General features: G+C 30.8%; 3 protein-coding genes across 12 annotated transcripts; 1 reads left to right on the top strand and 2 right to left on the bottom strand.

Moving 5' to 3' along the window:
- On the bottom strand, window positions 1-3,538 carry LOC112727595 (uncharacterized). Of its 10 annotated transcripts, none has more exons than XR_011868679.1 (9): window positions 3,094-3,538; window positions 2,226-2,324; window positions 2,031-2,124; window positions 1,662-1,732; window positions 1,236-1,359; window positions 1,034-1,145; window positions 789-913; window positions 462-700; window positions 1-373 (listed from the first exon to the last, which is right to left on the bottom strand). XR_011868679.1 is itself a non-coding variant. In XM_072209423.1 (9 exons), exons 2-5 carry the CDS (start codon window positions 2,310-2,312, stop codon window positions 1,331-1,333), a joined length of 264 nt encoding a protein of 87 aa, XP_072065524.1. In that variant the 5' UTR covers window positions 2,313-2,324; window positions 3,094-3,538; the 3' UTR covers window positions 1-373; window positions 462-650; window positions 789-913; window positions 1,034-1,145; window positions 1,236-1,330. The 10 variants fall into 10 exon arrangements, 9 of the variants coding, with proteins under 9 accessions (XP_072065524.1, XP_072065526.1, XP_025633189.1 ...); XM_072209423.1 differs by having other exon boundaries at window positions 462-650; window positions 2,243-2,324; XM_072209425.1 differs by having other exon boundaries at window positions 462-650; window positions 1,034-1,093; window positions 2,243-2,324.
- Window positions 3,539-4,026: 488 nt separating this feature from the next.
- On the bottom strand, window positions 4,027-4,596 carry LOC114924911 (uncharacterized). Its single transcript, XM_029291076.1, has one exon. It carries the CDS (start codon window positions 4,594-4,596, stop codon window positions 4,027-4,029), a length of 570 nt encoding a protein of 189 aa, XP_029146909.1.
- A 9,860-nt stretch (window positions 4,597-14,456) lies between these two features.
- On the top strand, window positions 14,457-21,790 carry LOC112727594 (UPF0481 protein At3g47200-like). The gene is made up of 2 exons (XM_025777402.3): window positions 14,457-15,323; window positions 20,768-21,790. Exons 1-2 carry the CDS (start codon window positions 14,611-14,613, stop codon window positions 21,516-21,518), a joined length of 1,464 nt encoding a protein of 487 aa, XP_025633187.1. The 5' UTR covers window positions 14,457-14,610; the 3' UTR covers window positions 21,519-21,790.
- The last annotated feature ends 167 nt before the right edge of the window (window positions 21,791-21,957 follow it).

The raw sequence follows: 21,957 nt of genomic DNA, 5'->3' as shown, positions 1-21,957 counted from the left end.
TTGAAAAAAAGAAAGCCAAAAATCACATAGATAAACATAATATTCATTACATGATACCTATAAAATTGGATGTTATTTTTCAACACCATTAGCCAGTATCTCACTGTCTCAATAAAAAGATACCCCTAAAAAATAAGATGACCATCCCAATGTTACATGGATCTCCTTCATTAATTGATGTCACAAATTACACTTAACAGTTAAAGATGGGATAATCTAAAATATTAATGGATAACCAAGTTGCATTGGCAGCATTAAGCTCCACATTGAAAATTGCAAAATAGAATGCTGAATATGCAAAGTCAGATGCACCAAAGTTGATACTATCAAATACAAATGCCAAGGTATTGATGGGTTGGGTGGCTGCAACAAACTGATAGAAACAATCAAACATAAATATAAGTCTTACAAATTTAGGGTGCTGAAAAGATTAGATACCAATGTACACAAAATAGACTTACAAGTATTCTATTTTTTTATGAGGTGGAGGAGATTAACATCTCTTGTAAATAGTTTAGCTCCAAAAAGAAGTCCTGCACCAAGAATGAATGCAAGAGCCAATCCCAGAACCTCACAATTTTTGGAAATGCAGCTCTTAGTTGTGCAAGTCTAAGCTCGCCACCATAGATCTCACTAGCAGCAATGTAGATCTGCATGTCTCTATCAAAACCTAAGGCTTGGAGAACTAAGGCTGTCTCTTCTGGGATTATATTTTATGACACTATCTTATTTTACAATTTACATTATACAATATATTTTTAAATATGATAGCATATGGTTTTACTTACACAGGGAATGCAAAAGAACCATTACTGCCTTTAGATCGGTTGGAATCACTTAATTCAGAATACAATATTCCAAACTCATCAATTCCTTCTCGGATTTGCTCTCTTTCCATCTCTTTTATCTCTTCCTACAAAGTAATAAAAGAAGATATAAATCAATAAGAAACTAATAGTTTGGTGATAACACTAAAGACGAATAATCCATGTAAATTGTAAAGAAAGATCTAGTTAGACACAAAGAATCTCACCTCCCATGTCGCTATACCCTTCATGTAGCCAGGAAGACATTCAAATTCTGTTTCCGATATCTTTATAAGAGAGATGGAAGGTTTAGGTGACTCTAATTCTTCTTGTTTGTCTCTAAATTTAGTTTAAAAATAATACATAAAAAAATCTCTTTGTGGCTTATGGTAGGATTTGAAGTATTGAAGCAAGAAAGAAAACTATTACCATCAGATAAGAAATTTCTCCCCTCAAATGCCACTATTTTGTCTACCACAAGTTGCTCCTGCTGCTTAAACTCTTGTTGCCTATTCAACCATTGCTCAGGAAATGAGAAACTTGCAGCAATCATCTACAGAAATGTGGAAATAATATTCACAACTTTTAACTTACATCTCAGGTTCTTGTGGAAATAAATCAGCAGTAGCGGTGCAAGAAAATAAGATAGTGGTACAAATAGAGTTAGTAACAAACAAATAATCAAAACAAAAGTTTTGTTTTCATGAAATCAACATCAACATGACCACAAGACCAGATCAAGTGACATCCCTTTTAACCAGAAAATAAAGAATATTGGAACCAAAACATATGCATGAAATTCTCACAACCAACAAGAATGCCAATGGAGGCAAGTGGCATATCAGTATCACTAACCTCCAGATGCTAACGTGGCCAGACAAGCATCTGAGAATCCAAGTTGTTTCAAACTCATAGATTCATCAAATCTGGAGAGAATTAGATTAAGGGACAGACACCAATAAAAATCAAACGGGATGAAAATATCATATCGTCATCTAGTCTTTTCAGTTTTCATAGCTTCAATATAGAATTTCTGAAAACAAAGTATAGAAATAAATCAAATGGATGAAAAATGTAAAACACAATCATATGTGAATTGATTTTGGTATCTTCAGGGTGGCAGATCAACATAATTTTATTATTTCATCTCCAGAATTTTTTATTTTTATTTTTTTCAGTTCTATGTTAAAAATTGTTCAGCAGCCAAAAATTAGAGAAGGATACAAATTATCTTCGTTGAAGCTAGAATCCGGCACAGGAGCTAAAATCTTCCCTTCTTTTTCTTCTTCCTCATCCTCTTCATCCTCAAAATCTGGAGCTAATTCGCAAAAATAGAAAATTCTCAATCCAAAAAAACAAAGGAAGGAAAAATGCAAAGTAAAAATGGAAAGAGGGGCGAGAAGAGGAAGTAAGAAGCACCTGGAACATAGCCATACCTGCTCTTGAGACGATCTTCGAGTTCAAGTAGATCGGAGTGATTTTTCTTGAAACTAATAGATTTTCCATAAAAAACTATTCCTTGATTATTGTAAAGTAGGGTACAGAACACAACAAGAAGCAATTTCATTAGCGTATAGAAATTGAAGCTATGTAAATTAAACTACAACATTCACATAAAACAAGAAATGGTTACTATCTCATTTATATTACGACTATATTTCCACCTAGAACTTGTACTTTTGAATCATAATTCATATTTTATAAGGAACAAAACAGCAGAAAATTTTGATATAATAAAGTTATACCTCAACAGCAAGATAACAAATAAAGGCACCTAAAACATTCCAGTTAGCTAATTTTTACTAAATTAGCTTTGGTGACGTCAGATGTTTTCAGTTAGTTACCATTGGTGTATATCCCTTCAATCCTAGCTATGTATATCTCTTCAATTGAATTCAATTTCCATATTCAATCCTTCTGTGTATCCTGTAGTTCTGCACTCTTTCATTCACACGCTTGGATCCTTCCACACCAAGAACTACTAAGAAATGTGGTTGAAGGCTTCATTCTTTTCTAATTGGTAAGTTATTTTTAATTGAACATTTTAAATTAAATGATAAATAATGCCTCTGCATTCTTTCATAGATCATATATAGACAAATTAATAAAATTTAAATAAAATTGAATTCAATTCCAAACTTAGAATCCAAATTAAATTAAATTCAGAATCACATCAGCATTCAACAAATTAAATAAATAATTCAATTCCAAAATTTGTGCACAAATTCAGTTCAGAATCTTAAAAATTAATTGAAAAAAAGATGAAAATGAAGAAGCATTGGCTTACCGGAGAGATGGCGAGATGATAAAGTGAGCTCGGAGAGTGTGAGACAGAGTGAGCTCGCGATGAGAGTTTGAGACAGAGTTACCTAAAATCAGAGAAGAGAAGGGGGGCAACAGCCAAAAATGGCAAGGAGCAGAGAATCAGAAATGACGCACGGTGAGGAGGGGAGAAACCCTTCGCGACGGCGACGCCATGAGCTCAACTCAGAACTTCGTGCGATGGCGAGGAGAGGAGGAACGATGCGAAGAGAGGCGAGGAGAGGAGGAACGATGCGAAGAGGGCCGAGTAGAGCTTCCCCAGATGACGAAGGCACCCACAGTCTGTCCCCGCCGGTGGCGACAACACCTTCTACCGGAGGAGAAGAGTTTGACGACAACTTTGAAGAGGGATGAGGGCTGCTGGCAACGTTCGAAGAAGGTTTAGGTCAGGAGTGTGAATGGAGCTCGTTAGGGTGGGGATAAAATTAGGGTAAACTCAATATTTTCGACGGAAAATTTTAAATTACAGACGGATTTTTCGTCTATAATAAATTAATAAAATGCAGCATTTTTGTTCATTTAATTATAGATGAATTTTTTGTTTGTAACCATATCCCATGAAAAAAAATTAATTTTTCTAACAGAATTATCGACGGATTCTCTTTTCTGTCTGTAATTTATGCTAATTCATTTTTTTGTTTTTCGACAAAAAATCCCTCTAAAATTTCGTCTGTATTTCCGTGGGATAAAATCCGTCGGAAATATCCGTCTGTAATAACTAGTTTTCTAATAATAATAATAATAATGATAATAATAATAATAATAATAATAATAATAATAATAATAATATATTATTATTATTATTATTATTATTATTAATTGTGAACAATTTTCTTTTAATATTTTTGCAAACACATTTTTATTTAATTTGATTTTCACCCCCAATCTTTTCGTTTTGCTAATTCTGGTTATTCTGGTCAGGAATATTCTGGCCGCTACCGGTGTTGTTTTCCTCACGAGGGTCCTTGGACCTTGGATGAACTGCCATCTTGAGCGGTTTTTTTTCTCTCGGTGGTTGTTTCTCCACTTCTGTACATCCTTCTACCTTGTCCCCGTACCTTCCGCAATGGAAGCAAATCTGGTGAAGACCTTCATAAACCAAATGGAATTCCTTTCCGAAAGCCGTAAAGAATGAAACTAGTTGATTTCTTAGGTCAATTTCTACACAAATGTGAGCAAACTTACCTCTTGAGTGAATGGATGTGAGTTCATCAGTGCGGAGCATAGTATCCATAGTTTTTTCTAACTTCCATAAGAAATAGCCGTTGTAAAGCTTTGCCAGAAGATTCGAAATTCTGACCCAGATAGCCACTTTTTTCACCTCCGTTTCCTGGGGCATGAATAATGATCTCCATCTTTGGATTAATATGTAATGGTTTGCAATCATCCAAGGCCCCTCGAAGAGAGCATGTGCATAATCATCATGGTTAGAAAATCTAACCAAGAGGAAGCCACATTCCAAATCCATCACTCTGACAGCCTTTTTATTAGCCTATCGCCTAGTGATCCATCTTTCCAATTGTCAGCAGATTGATCTTCTTCCCCAAGGGTTTAACGATAAGAGTTTGTTTTCAAGGCTTGCACTAATCCTCATATTCCTCCAAAGTAACCTCGATATTAGACATTGAATTTTGGGAGCTTGATCACAACCCCCTGACTCAAGTGTTTCATTATCAGAGATATACTCTTTAGCCATCATTTCTATTATCTCTCCCAGGTTTAATTTCTCTATTCCATCACCTACTAATCTGTTCCTATAAGAGACTTTAGGGAGTTGCGTAGGTAGCGTTTCCGGAATAACCTCAAGTTCTGGTTCAGCTTCAACCTCCTCCATGGGGTCTTCATTTTCCTTAGTTCCTTCGGGTTCGGGGGCACCATATCCTCTATATCATCAGCAGCTTGTTCTGTCGCATTCATCTTTACTTTTTTGGTACTCTTTGTCACTAGATCTTCTTCTTTCAGTGATCTCGTTTCTATTTTTTTATGGTATGAGTTTAACATTTTATTTTTTACTTTCTATTTTTTAAAGAACATTAATCTTTTTTTTTACCAAAGATAGGGAGACTCAAACCCGCGACCTCTAAATGAGTATGGGGACACTATGCCATTTGAGTTATAACTCATTGGCTAAAGAACATTGATCTTACTAATGACGAATGCCAGATGAATATAATCCCTCCACAATAATTGTTTAATTTGTTTCTTTTGAAACTTTAAAGTATTTATTCAATTTACAATTTTAGGTAGTATTTTTTTCACATTTACTCTTAAGTGTATAAATATGTTATAGTATTAATTATGTTAATTTATTGAATTTTATATTTTTTTGGTGGTACAATTTGATCTCCTTAATATTTTTTTACTATCACTACTTGAAACATGGTCATCTTTCGTCAATTTTTTTCCAAGGAAATTAGCATCAAATTTTGTATAAAAAAGTTGGACATAAATTGTTGATAGGGGTAAATGCAAAAATATTACTGTTGGATTGTCCAACTCTAATTCTGTTGCAAATATTACTATTAGTTTTTGCGAAAACTCCACTTGGTAATTTGAAGCTTATACCTAGAGTCAAGAATCACTGTAATAAAAATTATCATGTTTGTATTTTTTATGTTGTCCTAATACTTATCATACTTAGACTTTATTTTTTCAGCCACGTCTGAAAATACCATATCTAAGCTCCTTATCCAATGCTTAAGTGTAGATAATATTTTACAAAAGTCATTAAAATATTAAAAAGTGGTCACAAATGTTAAACCAGAAATTTTATTGGTTACATCATAAAATATTTTTAAGAACTTGACAAAATGTCTTGCACTCTTCTAATCTTTAAACTTAGGGATCCCACCAGGCATCAGCCATCATAGCATATTCTACATCTTTCTCCCCCAACCGTTTAAGTGCATTTTGAAATTTCAAAGCACTTTCAAGTTAAAAAGGTAGAGTTCCATTAGTAAGAACATCTAAATGCATATGCCTTTCTCTTGAATTCTAACTTCTTTAATCATAGTCTTAAACCTCTCCGTATGACTTGGTGATGCATGCACATGCCTAACTACATTTCTAATCCTTAAAATTGAATCATATATTTCTTTTCAATCTATCATTTATAACAACATTTAAGATATGAGCACAATATCTAATATGCAAAAACTTGCCCTTCGATGGATGCGAGTTTCAATCGTCTACTCCACTTTTTAAGTAAGAAATAGCAACATCATTTAAACTAGCATTATCAATAGTTACAGAAAAAATTTGAGATATCCCCCATCCCAACGAACATCTCTCAATCTTCCTACCAATTGTTTTTCTCTCGTGATTCTTGATAGCACAAAAATTCAAAAAAAATTTTCTGTAGTTTTCAATTAGCATTAATGTAATGAGCAGTAAGAGAAAGATAGTTTAAGTTTTGCATAAATGACTAGCAATAAGTTATCAAAAAAAATATTTTGATTTAGTTGATTAAAAATATACTTCAATTTAGTTTTTTCATTCAAATAAAGCTTCCAACAATCTCTAGTAAATGTGATCCTCCTAGGAAGTGGAAACTTGGGCTGCACACAACTCATATAATAGCAAAACCCTTCCACCTCAACATGCAAAAAAGGTAATTCATCCATAATAATCATTCTAGCAAGGGCTTGTACTTATCCCTATTTCTAATTTTTTACAATGTCTTGAAAACAAAGAATCTTTTGAGTAGGATCTAATGCCTCTTTAGGAAACTTTTTGCACTACGACAACAAGTGATTTTTCACATTACTGGTGCCATTTTTATGTGTATCACAAATATAACTAGCCACACACCAATTGCATTTAACTCTAGGGTACAATAATAGGTTGAACAATAATCAATAACAAAAAATCAACAACAAAATAAGTTGAACAGAAATTAAATCAAAAATTGAATCAACCTGACTCGAAGGCTCCATTCTTGAGGAGTTGATGATGTAGACAGAGAGTTGCTGAGTTGAGTGTAGGGAGGTCTTATTGTGCATCGAGGACAACGACGTTTGGTGCGTGCTGCTCTGTGCGGGGAGGATGACGGCGTCTACTGGTGTGTGGAAAGAGACAGCGTGGAGGAGATGGCATCTACTGTGTATGGAGGAGATAATGGCTGCTGTGCATCGAGGACAATGGTGGCTGCTAATGCATGGAGAGAGAAGCGCTACGAGGAAGGGAAGGAGAGAAAGGGCCGCGCTACCGCGATGGTGCTGTCCAGTGCCATCGATGGCGAAGAAGAGGGAAGAATTTCAGCACAGTGAGAAGTTGAAAGGAGATTCGACGCTGTAGAGTGTGGGAGGAGTTTTTGGCATTGAGAGGTTAGAGGATTGGAGACTGGAGATTAAGGTTACTAACGGCTGGGTTGGTCATTTGGAGGGGAGGGGGGAGGGGTTGTTTTATTTAGGATTTATAAGAAAATCAGTTAGTTTCAATTCAATTAGAGTTTTTCTTACCAGAATCGAAAACCGGAAATAACTGCAAAATGTTTTTTTTTTTTCAATTTTATCAGTTTTCAATTTGTTTAGTTATCGGTTTTTTTTATTCAATTAATCAATTTTATTCGTTTTAGATCGATTTAAAACATCGCTATTTATAATAGATATTGTTCCATCCGTTGGCTATACTTCGACTCAGGTAAAACTATAAATCAGAATCTAGTTAAAACTAAATACACACGTGCTATATCAGGAGTACGTGGAGAGTACGTATTTTACTCTCCTAACGGACTTATCCCATAAAATCAAGTAACTACGTGCCAACCCAAATGGGCACTGGAATCTCTCTAAAGAAGCTCACTAAAGAGTAGTTATCACATCATTAGGCCCATTAAGTAACCGCCTGTAGCACAGCAATTCTATAAATATATCCACTCCTGACATGAAGGATGTACGTTATTCATTCCGAATAACTTCATCTTTATCTTTTACTCTTACTAACTTGAGCGTTGGAGTGCCTTTGCAGGTGCCCACTTAGGGCTGGCAATGGGTAGAGTAGGGTAGGGTTTGGACCCTACCCTAACTCTACCCGCGGGTTGAAAATTCTATTAAAACTCTACCCTATCCTACCCGCGGGTTGAGAATCTCTCAACCTTAACCCTACCCGCACCCTAAAGTTCTAAACCCTACCCTACCCTACCCTACCCGCAGAAATATCATATTTTTTCAAAGTAAATATAAAATTCAATCATTTCAAATTTTATACATATTAATAACATAAAAAATAACAAATTAATGCTCTAAATTACTAAATTAACTAACTAGTTTTGTGGTTGTTTACTTATTGTAAGTCATTACATAAGAGAGATTGTGGGTTTAACTCTCACTTCCTTCACTATATACCTAATTTTTATAAAATATGTGTTATATTTGAGGTGCAGGTAGGGTAGGGTAGGGTACACCCTAAACCCGTACCCTACCCTACCCGCAGGCATACACAGACCGTACCCTACCCTACCCGCAGCGGGTAGGGTATCCTATCCTACCCGAATGGGTTGGACCGGGTTGGGTACCCGCGGGTAGGGTATGAATTGCCAGCCCTATGCCCACTGCTGCCGTCCTTACAAGAAGTCGATGTTCCTTCCTCTCACTCCCAAGGAAAGCAAGTTCAAGCACTAGCAAAACAGGCTATACTTCGGAGTCTATTTTTACACAGGAACATTTGGCGCCCACCGTGGAGCCGAAATTAAATAATCCCACGACAACCTTTTGTTATTATTTTTGTAGGTCCACAGTTGATGATGTTGTTTCCCACTAGTGACAATGAACATCACTCTCCAAGTGGAGGCAAAGAAAATGGACAATCTTTTGACCAACGGGACCAAAAACGAGAGAAATAAGGAAGGGCCGAATAAACTAATTTCTGCTCCACCGAAGTTCATAAAGTTGAAATTGTATTCGAGTTTTTAATCAAATTTAACAATCTTTTACAATTTATTAACTTATCATTTATTCTATCTTTTCGGTGATAGTGAATCTTTTTTTTATGTTCATTTTAAATTCACGTATTACTCGTGAATGAGTATTCACTTTATTCTTTATTTTACATTACTTTGCTCTGATCATAATATTTATTATTATGCCGAATTCCTTTTTTTTTTCTTCTTATGTTGTTGACTATAAAAATTTTAAATGACTTACCATGGTAATGACACTTTTTTTATTGATTTTTAGCAAAACAGCATAATACATAACTACTTATTCCTGTTGACACGCTAATAAGCTACATTTTTTCTTATTCTTTCTCAATTGTTTTCATTCATTATTGAAAACTTCTCTATTTGTTATTTATATTATCATTATTAGCAATTACTGCTTGTTCTTCAACTAATTACTCAATGTTCATGCTGTCCTATTCATGTTTTTTCCAATTATTCGGAATGACGGAGCTTAATTTTAACTTTAGCCAATAATTTCAGAATATGTATTTAACAAAATTTCTTCTTAATGTATTGGCGATTGGAACAGGACATGTTTAATGTGTCTTCCATTTTTCACCTTCAACTTATGAGAATGGACCTCAATCATATGTGAGCAAATTTCACCTTTTCCACCAACTCAGGTCGAGTTATAACTTATGAACCTTACCTATAAGTCGCCGTTGACATTTCTACTTCGGTAAAATTATGTATATGTATAATCTAATTTGCTTATATCTTTTATATCAACTTTCAATACATCATAGCTTCCTACGAGGTATCTACTCCTCTGTATATTCGAATTGCTTCACATTATGTATGTATCTTATCATTTCATATATCAAAATCAATCAATCAATCCATCAGAAAATAAAATTGGCTATTAATCAATCCAAAAAAAAAAGACTTTTTACCAATAAAAAATAAACTCAATTAGCAATTATCTCAATTTATTTTTCTATTTTACAATAATTTATGGATGTTTACTTTAAATCTATTTTATTTATGTTACAAATCTTTATTATTCACTCAATATTTAATAATTAATTGTTTGGACAAAAAATTCGTTAATAAGTTGCTGTGGGTTGAAAAAATTCTCAAGACAATTGATCATTGCATCCTCGAATCATACAATTGATTCGGTCAACGAATACATATTTTCGAATTTTTCAGTTCGCATCAATCAAATACTATATGCCATCCATGAAAAATTGTTCTCAAGCAGAAAAGTATTTCCCGCACAATTATATTGATCGAACAACTCTTACCATTCAATTGGTTTTGAATAAATATCGACTAACTGACTAAGTTTTTTCATCTATTCGATCGTTCACAATCTTTCAATATCACTTTTTCATTACCAATTTTTTTATTTTTTCTCTCTTTTCAATCTAACAAGTTGAGCTTGGGGCTGTCATAATCACAATTCCGATTTATAGGTTGGAAGCTCAACCTGTTGAAAATTTTCACAGTTCAAGCTTGGGGGCTATGTTCCGTCCGTTGGCTATACTTCGACTCAGGTAAAACTATAAATCGAAATCTAATTAAAATTAAATACACACGTGCTATATTAGGAGTACGTGGAGAGTACGTATTTTGCTCTCCTAACAGACTTATCCCATAAAATCAAGTAACTATGTGCCAACTCAAATGAGCACAAGAATCTCTCCGCAAATCTCTCTAAAGAAGCTCACTAAAGAGCAGTTATCACATAATTAGGCCCATTAAGTAACCGCGTATCACAGCAATTCTATAAATATATCCACTCCTGACATAAAGGAGGTACATTATTCATTCCGAATAACAATGAATAACTTCATCTTTATTTTTTACTCTTACTAACTTGAGCGTTGGAGTGTCTTCAGGTGTCCACTGCTGCCGTCTTTACAAGAAGACGATGTTCCTTCCTCTCACTCCCAATGAAAGCAAGTTCAAGTACTAGCAGAACAGGCTATACTTCGAAGTTTATTTTCACACGGGAACAGATATAAACACTAATCAGACACTATATTATAGAGTTTGCATATATAACCCTCCAACTACCAACGTGTTTCACTTTCACATATATGCGTTCCCAATCTCCCCAAGTTTCCTAATGTCTTTTTCAATTTAAAGCCAAAAGTAAAATGCTTGAAAGTCAGATGCCAAATTCAGCAAGATCACTCCATACGAAAATATGTATATGATCCATTTATACTTACAAACTTGAAATATTAGTGAAGCTACATTCACTTATAAAGTGTTCTCGTACCTAACTACATTAGTTCGCACACTTTTTGCTTCCAAATAGTAAATACCCTTTTAAAGTGTTACTATGTTAATGTTCCTATGATACCAAAACTACTTTGTACAATTTTATATATATTCCATCACTATATATTTTTACTATATATGTATGTTCTTCAAAACTACGTGGATAACCACAAATAACAAATATTATATTAAACCTAACTTAAGTTCATTTTTTTCCTCTTAAGTTCAGTAGTAATTTTTTTAGAGTAATAAATTAGGAGTTCTAATTTATCTTCCTAACACTTAAATAAGTAAAATTTAAAAAATCTGTTCCTTTTTTGAAAATATAAAAAAATAAAAATTCAAAATTTTTTATTTAAAAATTAGAAATAAATATATTGGAGAATGAATTAGAACTCTTGATCATTTTTCTCTTTTTATATTATATAATTGCCTATTTTTAATTAACAGATTATATATTATTATCTATTTAAAAAAAATTAGGCAACATTAATTAATTACAGACTTACAGTAGTAGTAAAGATAAGTTTACACAATCAATGAAGTTTTTCTAAGAACAAAATTTTTCTAATTATTTTCTCAATTAATGTGTGTAATTATAACTCCACAATTATTTGGTAATAGAGGGAATTTTTTTTAACGTAAAAAATAGTATCACATAATTAAATGATTACATGGATGCGAAAGTTAAACTGTCGATAAAAACAATCGATGGTTGTTTGGGGCATCATTTGTATTACCAAATATTCTTGACACCCGTGACCCGTATAAAAATACCATTGTTGTTAAATAATTGTGTATTAATTTTTTTTAGTTAACAAAATAAAAAGAACACATATTTGGTTATTATTAAAAAAATATTGATGTCAAAATAGTGCTTATTATAAAGGGTATATATGTAACGGAATTATTTTTATTTTATATAACAATAAAAACGGTTAAAAATGAAGGTTAAACTGTCTATAAAAGCAAATAGATGGAGAGAACAATCGCTTTATGAAATAAATGAAAAATAAAAAATCAACACCACAACCATATTTTTAATAAAAAAAAACACTAACTAACATTTTTTTTAAGAAATATTCTTCACATTCAAACAATTTTAAAATTCAAGTTTATCAAGCAATTTTAGATCATACACTTCTTTTTTCTATTTTCTTCTCTCTGCTGCTGTTTTTTCTTATTTCAAATTCACGCATGCGTTCTTCGTTATACATATCATTGTTATCATTATCGTCGTTTTTGTTATTGTTGAATTTTTGGCATGTTGATGATGTTGTCTGATCCAAAATTGATTTTAGATGTGTTTCTGTTCACGATTTAGTCTTGTTTGTGTGCTTATTTTCAAACTGAGTTTATGTGTCACAATCATTATGTAATTTCGGTTCATTTTGAGTTAATTGTGTCGCAGTTCATTATGCAATTTCAGTTCATTTTTGAGTGAATTAAAGTGCATTTGGACTTGTTTTCTTGCACAATTCAAAACTCTTTTTTCTTCACTTTCTACTACAATAACAGCAATAACAACAGTAACAAAAGAATGACGACGATGAGAAAAAAACACGTGAAAAAAGAGAAAGAGGAGGAGGAGGAGGAGGAGGAAGAGAAATAGGAAGAGAAGGAGAAGGTGAAGGAGTAGGAAAAGGAGGAGGAAGAGGAACGCAAAGAAGAAGAAGACGACGACGACAATAACATAAATAGTGGGTGCACGTATAATTACGCTCTTTTTTAATGAAAGTAGCTTTTGTTAGTGTTAGGTCTACTTAATTAAACTTAGATGATAATATTGCTTGAACGTGTAACAAATCTATTTTTTTTAATTATTATAGATGATCAAGCTATCGATTTTGCATACAACTAAGATATCCATAGAATGGATATACTTGTGTATAATTGTGTGGAAATTATGTACCACTAATGAATGTTCAAAACCTTTTACACCTTTTTATGTTGTAAATTAACATTTTTTAAATTTAATATTTATAAAAAATGAAAAAATAGGCAAACTCTCTACAATATAATGCCGAGTTAGTGTTTATGTCTATCATAAACATGAATATGATGGTGACACATATCCATTGTTTGTGTTGCTTAGATACAAATTTTTCTTAAACACAGTGACACAGCATTACACAGAGATACAAAATTTGTATACCTCCTTAGAAGTGTAACTGAGGCACAAATTATTGATATTTTTTTTTTCTCGTTAAATTTTAAAATTTCAAATCTTTCTTCTGTATCTTAATACTCTCTATCTTCCTTCCTTTACCTTTATTGTCTTTCTTTTGCCTTCGGTGAAGGGAGGCACAACGTCGTCTGCACCGATACCACCGACGCAAGAGAAGAGGGACGACTAGGAGGACGATGCAGATGATTATGGAGACCCTTAAGATTTTTATTTTCGTTCTTTTAGTATTCTATTTTTTATAGTTTGATATTTTATAAATATTGCACGTTTTATTTGTATTACTGATATTTTAGTTTATTATTTGAATAAAAATAGCATTTATTTTTTGTTATGATTAATGGTTGTTTAAGGCCAATTCTAGTAATAGGATAATGGATGTTTAATTTATTTAATTAAAATAATTAAAACTGTTTATCTTCGGATTTATAGTGGAATGTATTTGATAGTAATTATCTAATATCTTTTAATAAGAGTCATGGTTATTATCGAATTTATTGTCGAAAGAATTTGATGATACTAGGTGAGATATTAGCGTCAGAAAATTTGATGGTAATATATTTTTTATGAGAATTTTTGTGTCGTATTGAATTCGATAATAAACAAGATGGTAATATAATTTATAATTGGATTATCTTAAATATCCGAGGGTAATTTTAATAGTAGAAAAGAGAATTTTTTGCAGTTTACAATCAAATTTTTTTTTATTATAATAAAAAAGATAAGCTCATAAAGTTAAGGTTGCAACTTGCAACTAAGTGCATTACTGAGCCATTATTACAGTTTATAAAGTCTAAAGGAAAAAATAATACGTAATTAACATTTTTAAAATAAATATAAACAATATCAATCATCACCTAATAAATTATTAGACTATTTTCCAAGTATCTATTGCGTGCTTAGTTTCAACCTAATTGGGTGCCTGTACAATGTAGTAGTACATTCAAATTCCAAACTTGAACCATTAGCAAAGAATGATTATAATATTCCTTATCTCAAGTATATATAAACAAAAAAATATCCTATGAAGTGCAACCAAAGAAAAAAAAAATCATCCACAACACCGAAGTTAAACTAATTAAACTCTCCCAACACTATTAATAGTTAGCTCATCATCACGGGTGATGATGGAACAAAAGTTTAAGCAATTTGAAGAAGAAAACCAAAGATTACTTCTTCTACAAGAATCATCAGAAAGATCTACCCAAACAAGATGTGAAGAAATTCATGAGTTGCAAGCTCCACTCCCCAAGATTCGTAAGGTACCACATTATCTCCGAAACCGAGTAGATTTCGCCAAGCATTACTCGCCCAAATTGGTTTCATTTGGTCCCATCCATCATGGAGACCAAAATCTGAAGCTAGGAGAAGAGTACAAGCTTATGTGGTCAGTGATGTATGTTAGAACCAGAGGCCAAACCGCAAGGGACCTGCACAAAAGAGTTCTTAGCAATATCAAGGAACTACAGGACCTATTCGACAAGGACTTGTTTGCAAAACAAGAATTCACAAATTGTGAGGTTGAAGGCTTCAAAGACCTTGACCAGAAACTTTCTTGGATGCTGTTTGTGGACGGATGTGCTCTGCTTCAAGTCCTGGAAAATGGAAACTTAGGTGATGATTTTAATTACTGCGACTTGAAGATTAAAATAGATCAGTTGATTCTTGTTCAGCAGGATGTGCTGTTGCTGGAGAACCAGCTTCCATTTCAGCTGCTGAGGCTCTTGTGTTGCGATCCCAATGCCAACGTCAATTCCAATGTCGACGATCACTTAGTGAAGAGCATGGAAAAGTTTCTTTGCACTCATCATTTATGGCCAAAGCCATGTCCTCCAAGGTACCCAATTAAGAGACTCATACTTTTGGTATGCTTTTTAAATTATTAGATTGGATTTTTACCGTTATTCATGAATATCGCAGGTATCTTAGAATATTAATACGTGTTATTTCATATATTTTTAAGTTAAATAATCAACTATTAAAATAATTAAATTTTGTATAATAGAATCATCTCTTTTTTTTTTTTTATACAAAAAAAGTCACCATAATTATTCATGAAATTTGATGAAAAGCATTAAAATCAAATTCAATTATATATTGCTCACAAAATTTGAATCTAAATATATGATGTTTTTTTTTCTTGTCTATGTAGCATGGTTGTTTGAAAATCATCATTACTAGCTCATTGAAATGATTTATTATTATTATTATTATTATTATTATTATTATTATTATTATTATTATTATTATTATTATTATTATTAAAAAATATGTGTGTCTCTTTAAAAAATGAGGTATTGAAGGGGAAAAATTAACAAGACATGTTAATAGTAAAAAAATGAAAAGAAAAATCGGTTGTTAAATACTTATTATCAGTTATCATAATTAAATTAGTCCTTCTAGTTTTCATTTTAGAATTAAATCAGTTCTCAAAGGAGGAACCAAATTGATTGAAACACTTTATGTATCATGAGTTCATGACAGCTTGCCTAATATGGCATATGCGTTGTACTTAAGGTTTTGTCACTTTGTGAAAATTTTTCACTAACACTGTATGACCAATCAATTGATAGAAGGACTAATTATAACTTAAGAGATTATTTAACACTGATAAACTAACTTGACGAATTCATTAATTGAAGAACCATTTGATTATTAGTATCACATATAAATTTAGAAACTAATTTGACTGTTTATCTCTTTATTATAACTTCTAAATTAGTAAATTTAATATGGTGGTTGTCATAACTACTATTTGCATGCATGTTCAGAGAGAATGAATTTTAGTTTTTTTCCTAAAAAATACTTTTTTTTAACAAAAATACTGTATAAACACTAACTATTAAATCAATTATTATGTATTTGTATATATTTGTATGTGTTATTTTACGTATTATTCTAATAAATGATAAAGCATTAATTGATTTTTTTATAATAGAATAATATAACTTTTTATAACATAATAATCAATTTTTTTTATAACAGTATAATCAGGGACAGGGACGGATCTATGTGTGGCACTGTGGGGATAATTGTCCCATTGAACTTTTACAAAACTAATAACAATTATATATATATGTGTAGAGAATTGCCCCATTATAATAATTTATTTGCCCCTACACTTCAAAAAAAATTATATGTAAGAAATATTTATATTATTAGATATTAATACAATAATAAAAATTATTATATTATACAAATTGAAAACAAATATTAATAATAACTAATAAAAATTTAATTATTTAATTGACTAAAGTTAAGTTTAACTTTTTAAATATAAACGAGATTATTAGTATTTAATACTTTTTTATAATATATATCATTTATTTATTTTTTATTGTTTTGTTTAATTTAATTTTGTTTATACATACATATAATATTGTTTTCGTTAAAAAAAACGTTTACTATAATATTATAAAATGTCAACTTTTCAATTAAATATCAAAAAATTATTTAATATTTATTTAATAGAAAAAATATATTATTTTAACTATACCTACATATAAAGATAATTGTGGTTGTTTGATTTGAATTTTTATTTTTTTCACAAATTTCTTGTCTTTCTTGCATAATTTTAGAAAAAATTCAGACACCAAAATAAAAAATAGTCAAAATTTTAATTTAGTTTATTCGAGTTATATTTCTTACAAATTTTTTAGTTATTGAGTTATAATTTTTTTTGTATCATATAAAAAATAATCAATATAAATATAATTTGACAGATATTAAATGCTTGACTAAGCACAAATATTAATAATAAATGTAGCTCATGCAATATTACTGAAATAGTGAAATGAAAAAAAAATAAATTAAATTAAATTACTATACTTTTAGATGTATTAATTATATTTATTTATTAGAAATTTGATTAGCTAATATACTTCAAAATTTAAATATCTAAATATATTAATATTAATATTTTTTATTATTTTGCTATATTATTTTACCCCACTTCTAAAATTTTCTGGATCTCTCACTCACTATAATTAAAATTTTCATGAATATGAGTATAAAAAGTCAACTACCACTATATTTTTTATATTTTTATTCATGTTTTGATTGTGAATATAAATATAGTTTGTCTTTATTATTTATGAAGTATAATTATAAATATGAAAAGTTTGATTATATTACTTATAAAATTTGATTATAAATAAATATATGATCTTGACACATTTTAATACGTATCTATATATCGGTTATTGATTTTTTTTATCCACTGTAGCATGTTGTTTTTTAACAAATATAGATGAGATTAAATGTGTGAGACGATATGAGAGAAACCTACCAAAAAGCATTTACAGAAACATATGTTTTGATGAATCTCACATTATTAATTTTATGTACACCACACTAATCTTCGGGGAGGTGTTTGTTTGTTTGTTTTTTTTTTTGGTGACTCGGGGAGGTGTTTGTTTAAAAGTATGTATTTAGAGAATTCGTCAGAGAAAATATTACTTGATATAATATACTCACACATTTGTTTCAAGATTTCAAAAAGTTATCACGTGCATCAATTATATATTGTTCCTAGGATTCAAATTTTTACAATTTAAAGTGAGATTTTATTCATACCAAGATTGAGCATAAAAACTTTTATATAAAAATACCAAATATGCCTTTAAGCAATGATTTTTTAATTAAAAATTAAATAACTAATATTAGTTCTAAGAATTTTTTAATATTAAATAAACAATTTTATTACAATCGAATATTTTCCAACAATTTCGCTACGTTACCAACAGTATTTCTGTCAACTTCTACCAACTCTTGTTTATGACTGTATTTAATGAAAGTATTGTCTAATAAAAATATCTTTTTTATGGCTGTATTTAATGGAAGTATCTTTTTATATGTATTTTCTTAATGTGTCTCCTTATATATATATTTAAAATATAATAATTAATTATTGTTGATAATAAATTGGCAGATAATATATTGGTATTCTATATTTTTCTATTTTTTAAATACAGTATTACTAAAAAAATATAATTCCTGAAAACAATTTTTCTAACTAAAAAAAAAACTCTTTATAATTGGTAAATAATAGAGGGTTTAATCATGACTGAGAATTATGATGCTAATAGAGGCATACATACAGTAAGCGAAATTGTTGTCATCTATTTCCAGTCAAAAGATCTGTACGTTTGTTTGAGTTCCAAGTAAGAGATATTTTAGTAAGAATAAGTATTACGAGCAAACACTTTTCAACTAATAAAGTAGTTAATAATTGTTTATTAAAATACTCCAAAATAAAAATAATAAAGGCATATAATAAAACTCAAGTAAGTTCTTGAATTGGAAACAAAATATAACCAATTTAGGGATATAATTTAAATTTTAGGATTTTAGATTTAAAATTTAGAATTTAAAATTTAGAGTTAAAATTTAGAATTTAGAATATGTGATTTAAGATTTAAAATTTAGAGTTTAAAATTTAGAATATATCATTTAAAATTTAAAATTTAGGATTTAGAATGACTGACGATAGATTTTTGGCGACAGCAATCGGCAATTACAAAAAGGTGGTCAGCGATAGTTTAAGTTAGTATTAGTGTGTGAAATTGTGATGCTGAAAGAAAGGAGAAAGAAAATTAAAGGAGGTGAAAGAGTAATTTTAAAAAAAATGTGAATAAGTGAGCTTTTTATATGTTTTTTTTTTACAGAAGCTTTTTATATGTTTAAATACTAGGACTAATAATTTTTGTGATTTATAATTATCAAATAGTCATTAATGATAGTTTTAATGGTATGAAATTGATGTGAGATTTTATCCAATGACTTACTTTTCTTTATTAGTTACATACTAATCAAAATTTAACAAAATTACTCACCCTAGACTTTTCCTAAATAAATTGCTTGGGATTATTGTTGGCTGCAATCATGTTAGTTCCGTTACAACTTACAACCACATGTCAAGTACATGTGTGTGTGTTTTTTTTTTTGGAGGGAGGCGGTTGGTTGAAGGAAGAGAGAAGGGGGATAGAAGTCTTAATCATACAATTTTTTACTGGAAATCATTTTAGTTATTCAAAGTAAGAGATATGGTCAAACATAAGTGTTTTTTGTAGGGAGAAGATAGTATTTGAAATGTGAATTTCAGCACCTAATTTAATTTGCCAAATGTCAAGACATATTTTAACTCTAAGATAATGTTTGGTGGAAAGATAGAGATGAAAAGACTAAAATTAAAAAACAGAAATTAAAAGATAGAAATTAAAATAAATCTCAGTATTTTATTTGGTGTAAAATATGAGACAGAAATTAAAACAGGAATAAAATTTTAATTTAATTTGTATAAAAGGTAAAATTAGAATTAATTAATTGAAATGAGAGTATTTTAGATATAAAATGTTATTAAAGTTTCAGTCTTTATCTTTAAAAATTTTAATTTTTGTGTCCCTACTTTTTGAAAGTACTGAAATTTTGAAAATAGAAACAAAAATTTTAGCACCAGTCTCTGAACCAACAAATATGATACTGAATCTCAATCTCTCAGTCTCTGTCTCAATACCTCAAAACAAACGCTACCTAAAGGAATGAGATCACAAACCTTGTTACCTAAAGAAATTTCACCGTGCTGTGGATTTTTTCTTAACAGGCAATATAGTTAATCAAATTTATTTTTCCAATTTCTCTCTTGATTACATCATCATTAGCAGCAGCATCAATATAACATTATCTCATCTTTTTTTCACCACCACCATCACCACTACATCCTCTTTTATTCACTATTATTGTCACCACCATTACCACCACATTCTCCTTTATTCACTACTATCACTCGCCTACTTCCAATCCTTTGGTATTTAGCTATAGTTGATTATGATTCTATTTTTATTATTGTTATTGGTATTGCTGTTGTTAGTAGTAGTGGCGGCAAACGGTACAGGAGAAGGTATAGGTATAGGTGTGATGGTACAGGTAGATGATGATGATATTTGTCATGACAATTGGGGTTGGGGTTAGAGAAGAAAATATATTACTCTAAAAAACTTAACTTTAGCGATAAAACTGAACTTATTTTAAACCTCAAGATAAAATTTAATCAAATTGAAAGTTAGCAATATTTCTTTTAAATGTTATGAGATACTTTTTTGTTCAACAGTGCATATCGCGCATACCTGAATCATATAAGAGATATTGGGAATACATTGTACACCTAAACCTTTTGAAAAGGACAAAGAAAAAAGAAGTCATGATAGATATCAAATTAAATAATGTTAAATTGAGTTAATGTGATAAGCATGACCTTTTTTTTTTTTGTTTCAATTACTATAGGAAAGAAAGTCCTTGTCCAAAACCAAACAGCGTCAAATTGCAACAAGAAGAGAGCACCAAAGTGGTAATAACAGCACCTGTGCATCTGCTTGATTATCTTCGCAAAACCATCGTGGAGGATGATGGTTGCCAGGAAAAAAAATCCAAATCCGATGCTAGTAGTGTTGATCACGGCATCATCACACACAGAAACATCCAGGAGCTAACAGCAACAGGGATTCATTTGAAGAAACTCGATTCTCGAAATCCGAAATATATCAAATTCTCTTCTGGAGGAATATTTTCTGTTGGTGGCATCCTAGAGCTTCCTGAGATCACCGTAGATGACACAACAGCGCCTACTTTCCTTAACTTGGTAGCTTATGAGATGTGTCCTGATTTTCAAAATGATTATGGGATTAGTTCCTTTGTGGCCTTCCTTGACTCACTTATCGATCAACCTGAGGATGTCAAGAAACTGAGATCTGCTGGGATTATGCGTAACGCACTTGGTAGCGATGAGGAAGTCTCGACGCTCTTTAATGCCTTAAGCCAAGACTTGATAAGCATTGAGAGTTATTCTCATGTTAGTAAAGACATTGAGAGCCATTACAAAAACAAATGGTTGAGGTGGATGACTGAAATTTGGAATAACCATTTTAGCACTCCAGTGGCTATCATTGCCTTGTTAGCTGGTATTATTGCTCTTGTTCTCACTTTTATCCAAACATGGTACAGTGTTAAGCAAGGTTCTGACAACCAATCACAATAAAGTTACAAGTTTAAAAATATTTTTTATACAAAAATATATTATTCTATTACATTCCGTTTAACTCTATTTGAATCAGTTCATCAGATTTGGTTCTCAGAACGTTGGTGTTAAATAGGAAACACTAGTGAGCATATGACTTCATAAACAATAAATGTTATATGTATTTGTGTGATTCATTGTTTGTACGTTGTGGTATTTTATACTTGGATCTAATAAATCTATTGATGTATGTTTGAGATTTGATAATGAAGAAACATTGAAGATTTTATCAACTTCTAAAGGTTTCTTTCAGGTAAATGTATGTCCAAATTTAAGTGCATTTGTGGATTCTAATTGATTTAAGATTACTATTATCTCCATAGTTTTCAGAACTAGACTGGATCAACAATTCGACTAGAAGCTAGTGAACCATCCTGATGACTTGTTTTGTTCCATTATA

Source organism: Arachis hypogaea, chromosome 12, assembly GCF_003086295.3.
Source record: "Arachis hypogaea cultivar Tifrunner chromosome 12, arahy.Tifrunner.gnm2.J5K5, whole genome shotgun sequence".
Taxonomy (NCBI): domain Eukaryota; kingdom Viridiplantae; phylum Streptophyta; class Magnoliopsida; order Fabales; family Fabaceae; genus Arachis; species Arachis hypogaea.
Note: the sequence above shows the minus strand (reverse complement) of the source record. Positions and strands in the feature narration are given on the sequence as shown.